Source organism: Pygoscelis adeliae, unplaced genomic scaffold (assembly GCF_000699105.1).
Source record: "Pygoscelis adeliae isolate BGI_AS28 unplaced genomic scaffold, ASM69910v1 Scaffold66, whole genome shotgun sequence".
Taxonomy (NCBI): domain Eukaryota; kingdom Metazoa; phylum Chordata; class Aves; order Sphenisciformes; family Spheniscidae; genus Pygoscelis; species Pygoscelis adeliae.
This window is the reverse complement of record NW_008825167.1, coordinates 6,570,115-6,577,265: the sequence shown is the minus strand read 5'-3', so window position 1 is coordinate 6,577,265 and position 7,151 is coordinate 6,570,115. Positions and strand designations below refer to the sequence as shown.

At 42.3% G+C, this 7,151-nt stretch overlaps 1 protein-coding gene across 1 annotated transcript in view; it reads left to right on the top strand.

The window, feature by feature from the left end:
* MXD4 (MAX dimerization protein 4) overlaps positions 1-7,151 on the top strand; it is a 39,536-nt gene that overhangs the window by 9,538 nt on the left and 22,847 nt on the right. Inside the window, exon 2 of the mRNA XM_009328795.1 lies at positions 537-566. Within this exon, the coding sequence (XP_009327070.1) occupies positions 537-566 (30 nt within the window). The remainder of the gene's footprint in view (positions 1-536; positions 567-7,151) is intronic.

Genomic DNA, 7,151 nt, shown 5'->3' with positions numbered 1-7,151 from the left:
CCCCCCCCCCCCATTTGTAGACTCAGAAGAATTAAGAGGATTCCTCTTTTTTTGTCATTAAAATGTCAACAGCAACAGCAGTGGTTAGCTGCTGATTTTTCTTTCTGCTTCTCCGTGGGCTTGAAAGCTGCCTTTTTGGGTGCTCTTTACTCTTACCTGTTGCCATTTAGATCTTCTAACACTTTCTGCCCCCTCATAATTTTTCTTCACAGATAAAAATCTTGTGGGCTGTTTTTATTACTAACCTGCTCAGTTTTTTATGTCCAATTCTGTCTCTGAATCTATTGAACGCTAATAAATGCAAATTTATTACAATTCCCTCCCAAACCCACGGTTTACTCATGGAAATTAAGTTGATAACTTGAAGTATCTAAGGGATGTAAAAGTGAACCAATTTAACAGCAAAGCTGTTTCATAATCCATATAAATACATGTTTTAGAGAGCTCTTTTGCAACTTATGCAAGTGTTGGCTTTTAAATATTCTAAATCTTGGTATCTATCCTTTTCTCTAATATTTCTTTTCTCTTTTTAATAGGTCATCACACAACGAACTAGAAAAACATAGGTAAGTCTTGAGAAAAAAGGAAATTAAGAGATGTATGGCTGACATTAGAATTACCATGCTTATTGAAGAATATTTTGTTGAAATTGTTTTGATTCTGCACTGAGTAGTTTATTAAGTTGGGGGGTTTTAATCAACTAAAATCTAATAGCTATAATATTATTTGGCTTTTTTTCTATTGTTTGGCATGTTATTTTTGAAACACCCCTGATAATTAGCTTTGGACTGATTAATGCTGTAACTGGTTAAGCATACTGTTACTAATAAAGAATCTGATTGCAGCAACTGTTTGCTAGAGGTGTTAAATTCTATAAGTACAATCAAAGTATTTTGTGATTAAGGTGGATGATTTTTGGGGAACAATATGTCACACGGGGTTATTCTATGTTTTTTTTAAAGTATGCCTAAAGTGCAGTTAATTTTCATCTTGCATGTAAGTACCTACAGATACGTTTTTCCCCTCCGTCTGCTTCCTTGCTGGTACGTGTCCTGTCCAACGAGCTGTGTGTGGGCTAGAAATCAGCAACTCCTGAGCTGCAGCCCTGGTTCTGTGTATCCAGCGCTGTGAAAAGCTGTACTTACTTACCAAGGACATTCATTAGACCCTGAAGACCCGTTTTTTAAAGAACTCATGTTTGCACAGTTTTGGAGGCAGTGTTTACTGTCTATTGTATCTTGTCGGAGTTTGTTTGCAGATGGGTTTTTTTAGCTGTAGGAAGTCTCCTGGGGTACGCTGCTGTGAAGGTGCATACAGAGAGCTGCCAAGTGCAAAAGGTGCCCATCTTCGCATTGGCTTTCGGTTCCCTGGCTGAGCAGCACTGTGGCACCCTCACTGCAGGATTGCTGCCTTTCACTTATTATTCAGGCAGCAGGACAAACTCTCTTTTGGGTAGTTTTTTGTTCTTTTTCATGTAGCTTGTGGTCTTTCAGGTTTCATACATCCAAAGAAAGCAAGGGGTGTATGCGTGAATATGACTTAAACCTATTTGCATGCTTCTAAATACGTGAAACGTGGTTGATGGCACAAGATTGAACTCACGGTGGGGTTTTTTGTGTGTTGTTCTGTGGCCGCAGTTATGTAGCAGCTAGACCATCACTTCCCTTGCATGCCTACATGCTTTCCTGTAGTTTGATTGTAATATGAGTAAACTATAGCCCTGCCTAATAGCCACGTGGTCATCCTAGAGATGAGAGGAACTGGGGAAGGCTCAAGCTCACAAATGCAGGCCTGGGCTGCAGAATGCAGTGCATTGACTGAGGCAGTGAAATCAGCTGGCAGAAGTTCTGCTGACAGTGTCTTCAGGAAAATAACTTCATGCAAAATTCTGTCCTTTGGTCACACTTCTTTAAAAAAAAATAAATCTGTGGCCCCAACTGTGCTTCTTTTTCACTCTCATTTTTTTCCATCCTCTTTCCAGATATTCTGTTCCATTTCTTCCTTTTCCCCTGCTCCATCATTACTGGCTTGTCATCATCTAAACTACATATTCCTGTTTTTTTTTCCTTGCAGTCATTTTTATAACCTGAGCATGGAGTTGCCGCTTCTTCCCCCTGCTCTGCCTTAAAATGTTTAAGCTGCACAGTAAATGAGGCACAGCAGCATATGCAGCAGATGCAGGGGTAGAAGAAGGACCTATTAATTGTTCAATCTCTGTTCTCACTTTCAGTTCTGTGTTGTATCTTTGTAGTAGTTGGACCATATAGTATTTGCCTTGCTAGTCTTTCTCTGCCATCTCAAGGTCAAAATAGGTAAACTGCAAGCTATTATACAACCAATATTTGTAACCACTGCTGCTTGCTGTACCTCCTACAGTTACACTATACTTGAAGCCAGATTTTATTATTCCTGGCGAGAACCTGCAAATTAGCGCAAGATCCTTGTGTGTGCAAACAGGTGTTCACAAAAGCAGATCAGGTATGCACAATTGTAGTTACCTAATGTATTGGTGTGAAGGACTCTTGTAATTTTAATTTTTTTTTTAACGACCCCCTCCTCTAGTACTGTGGGTGTATGAGCTGATAATACTGATAGTACTGTTTTTCACTCTGTTTTACTAAAATTGCATTAAAATCCTTTGAGCATCTTGTAAAGTTTAATGGAAGATTCACAGCCATAGTGAGTCCCTGTAGCAGCTGGTCCTTGCAGCAGAGCCCATCCTCTTCCCCTGGCGCAGCCCTGCCTTGCTGGCTGTGAAGCACTGGATGTTGATTTTGGAGGTGTATCCTTTCCAGGACCAGCGCCTTTGACTCATCACTGCCATGATGCTTCTGGCTGAGACACACTTGGTTATCTCACAGGAGCCCGTCAAGGAGGAAGAGAGGAGATGGCTGCTCATATCCTCCTCCTTGCCCATCCCTCACATGGTGTCTGTGGGCGGGACTGGGCGCTGGAGGGCAGGGAAATGGCTTCTTCATTTACAGAGCCTTTGTGTCCTGGATGAGGGTGGTCAGAGCTGCCACTAACCAGAAGGCAACAGTAGCCGTGTACTGGTACACGATGCTGTTCAGGTTCTGCATTGGTGTTGCACATTAGAGGTTTTGTCTCTGGTTTTGACGTCAGTGGGAATGGCAGAGGTTGATCTCTCTGTGTGTGCAGACTCGTCCGTTTGGCACCACTACTTTAATTTGCATTTTTTACTGCTGGGTCTCTTTTCTGTATGCTCTTGAGGGGATGGTCAGAGGAAGACAAATGGAAGCAGAGACATAATTCCAACAAAAACTCTTGTTATATGATAGAATTCAGACTACAATTATGGTAAAGTGTTTGTCAGCAGTTCATACATAAAATTCCTTGTTCTCTGCTTTAAGTCTCCTTAGAATACCCTGCTCAGAACTTCAGCGTGTGTTCATTATAGTGCAACTGTAAGGACTCATCCCTCTAATGGCAGTCCTGTTTTGGTCCTGTGTGATTAAGGTTTGCATCTCAGAGTCATTGAAAGAGGAAACCTTCTAAATAAAAAGTAGGAAGGCAGGAAATCTTCTAGCCTAAGGAGAGACGAGGTTCTAGAAGATATTTTAATAATTATAGACAGGTCAATCAGGATGGCACTCGGATGTAACTCGTTCCTAATGACAAATTGTCGTTAGTTTCAAGCATGTATATTAATGTTTTTTATTTTTGTTATTGTTTCCAGCCAGCACATTATATCAGTAGGCTTTCACAGAGCAATGTAAGTAGCAAGTACACTGGTAATCATGACTTTTTGCAAGGCAGTTTTTAAATCGACCTAACCTGACAGCTATACAGAGGAATTGAACTTTCATAGTGTAAAAAAAACAAGAATCCACGAGGGACTCAAGCTTCTTAAAAAGACACAGCATAATCTCATTTATTTGCATCAATTTATACTAGTTCTACATTACAGTGCATAAAAACCAAGGTATATTCCCCTGAAGATTGTACTGAGATCTTCACACTGCTCTGTGAAGGCAGTGAATCATCTGCCCTCTGCTATTCATGTGTGGACTTGTCCCCCCAGCTTGCGCAGGACTGTGGGAGGAAGCGACACCTCCCTGCTGTGGTCTATCCTTTCTTGTCGGAAGCAGATGGAGCCCTGATGAGGGATACTGGGACCGACCTGTCAGGTCTCCTTTGGTGACAAAGTCATTTCAATCCTGCCTGGCCGTGAGGAGCTCCACTGCAGGAGGAGTTCAAGATCTTGTCATTTCTATGGCAAAGTCTTTGAAAATAGCTTGTGAAACGGAATGATTTTAAAGAACAGTTTTTAAGAATTAGTGAAAAGTGTGCCTCAAAATCAGCATGCCACGTGCTGCTGTCCCCAAGCTGGCACTGTGTGAGCTGAATGAGTGCCTTGGCTGGGTGACCATGGTACGGCTTGATCTAGATGGACAGTTATCTCCTGCCTCTGTCAAACCATTTGTATTATTCTCTGTGGGGTTTTTTTTTGGCCAAGAAGGAGGGAAGGGGCAGAACAGCAGGGGTAAAAGTTGTCCCTCCTGCATTCCACAAAATAGTAAATTCCTGGCAAGCAGTTGGAGTATAATTAGAAGAGGGAGCTGGTTAATACCGTTGGGCAGGATGGACCGGCGATCTTGAGCACAGCAGTGCTCAGCAGTGCAGCATCTGAGTTGCAAGTGCTCTCCTGTCCCAGGTCCGTAGGCGTAGGTTTGACAAAAGCTGGAGAGCTGAGCCGGGTGGAGGTAAAAACCAGGCATTGCTGTTGGGAGAGGTGTGTTCTAGGGGCATTTCCCTGCTTTCCTACGGAAGTTGCTCCAGGAAGAAGTGCACAAGTGTTTAGCTCAATCACTGGGTGTTGGGTGGGACAGGGAGCAGTTCTCTCTTGTTCAGGGCTCGCTAGTTCGTATTGCAGTGAGCTGAGACTGCCGTGGTGATGGCCTGGATCAGCTGAGTGGGACACCCCTGAATTTTGAGAAGTGCAAGACCAGGATAGGGAATACATAGTGACTTGCAAAACCTTTTAGTAGAAGAAAACAAACCTTTTCTTCTTCCCAAATGAGCCTAATGTATGCATTGTTTATGGTGCTGGTCAGGTGGAGACTGAAAGTGTTCTCATGCGTGCAGACGGCAATGCAGTCCTGAGTTTTGCGTAGTGCTTTGTGCATTCTTTAAAACTAAAACCTTGCCAGAAAAAAGGTTGTTATAGTGCATCATCATGTGTATGAAGTAGATATCTGTATATAAATGCAGGTTTTGATGAAAAATATGTATTTTTCTGTTGGGAGCATTATGATGTACTTTAATATTATTAAAGTATTTAAATAGAGTAGGTGCCGCTGAAGTTAAGTTCTAATAGATAGTCCATTTTCTCATGAAAGAAGCGCAGATGAGCTTGCCAGGAGCACAGTTACATTCATTGGTATGTTAATTTCACCCACCAGGGTTACTTGGAGTTTAAAGTTTGTATAAGCTGAGAGAGTGCATAGATGGATGTCTTGAAATTGTGTCTCTGGTTCTTCATATTACTAAATTGTAGGGTTAATGAAAAGCATGTAATCGCCTGTTGCTGATAAACTTGGAAGCTTTGAAACAGAACTGAAAGGTCATTGAAACAATAGCATACCAAAACAATGCTTAATGTTTATTTTTATTATGGGCTGCCTTTTCAAACTTGCAAATTACCATTGCAGTTAGTACTGTTATGCAGCATAAAGATAGAACTCCATTGATCCATCACGTTGAATGGCTACGGTGCAGCCACTAGCTGAGGAAATCCCCTAACTGGCTGCTGGAGGTAAGTACTTCAGGGAAGGATCACCCAGTATGTGTCTCGCTGCTGTGCTTCCATCATGAATTTAACCCAGCCCGGTTGCACGCTGCTGCTGGTGCTGGGTCCTGCTCCCTGCCGGCTTGCTTCTTCAGCCAGTTCGTTTTTCTGACCCAGCTTATTGTCACAGGCACACCCAAATGCTAGCACAGGGAGAGGGTGGGATCACTTCTTTGAGTGACAATATTAATTTACAGTACAGAATAGTACAGTTCACTTCTTCGTCCGTTTAATATTTCTTCTAAGCATCCAGTTTTGGCTGCTGTTGCCTGGAGAGTGCTGCACTGGATGGGTCTTACTGACCTGGTACAGATCTCATTGTTATAACGGGTCTATAAAAACTGCTGCCATTTCTAGGACGTGTCCAGATTATACATAAACCATCTAGATAATGTGGCTGCTACGTTAGTGGTGGGAACCACCTCATCTTACTAGCAGAACTTAACCTCCGTATTGTATCTGTTTCTTCTGGTTTTCTCATCAAGTAAGGAACTTCTTACACCATCTGGTTGGTGTGAAGGGGTTTATTGCAATTCAAGTGAATTGCAATAAAGATACCTTTGCACTGCTTAAGCAAGGTAATGTCTTAAGAGTCTGACTTGCCTTTGTGAGAAGACAGCTACTATGGTTTAGGCATGAGCCCCCCCCAGCTATGACTGCCTCTCTGAGGATGCCGGCTGTAGCGGTCAGGTGAATGGGGTTGCCTCAGCCAGTGCAAGGCTGAGTCTCAGCTCAAACCCCCTTTTACCTGTTGTTTAACCTCGGGTTTCCAACAGAGGGGCAAAGTATATAGTGGCGTTTGTGTCTTAAATCGCTGTAATAAGCTTTTTTGTGGCGCTTGTTTAGCAAAGTCTATAAAGAACTGGACCCACAGAACTGAAAATTTAATCCTATGCTTTTGTTGAAATGTCCCATGTTTCTGAGTCTGATGAATCCATGGAATTAAAGAAATTAGAAGGTTTAAAGCTTTGTGCTAAAATGCTATTCTTTCCTCACCTTTTCCCCACCTCTAGGCAGTCAGCAAATGTCTGGACCTGTGGCTTGTCCTGTACTACATGCTGCAATAGCTACTTTAAATGCCCATGCATTGAACTGCTGTCTTTTCAGTGCACACAGCAGGTCACCTGACTATGCACTCCCAACAAAAGTGTCTTCCCACCTAGACGGCTAGTTTGGAAAGGAGAGGTATATTAAGCAGATGAAGCTTGGAAGTTAATCTGCTCAGGAAATGATATTCCATGTGTCAGAGATGTTCACATCCTCGTGCTTTGGACAAAGCTTTTATTCGGCAATGAAAAATGGACTAAAATACAGTCTTGACTAGATTGTGATGTCCTTTTTC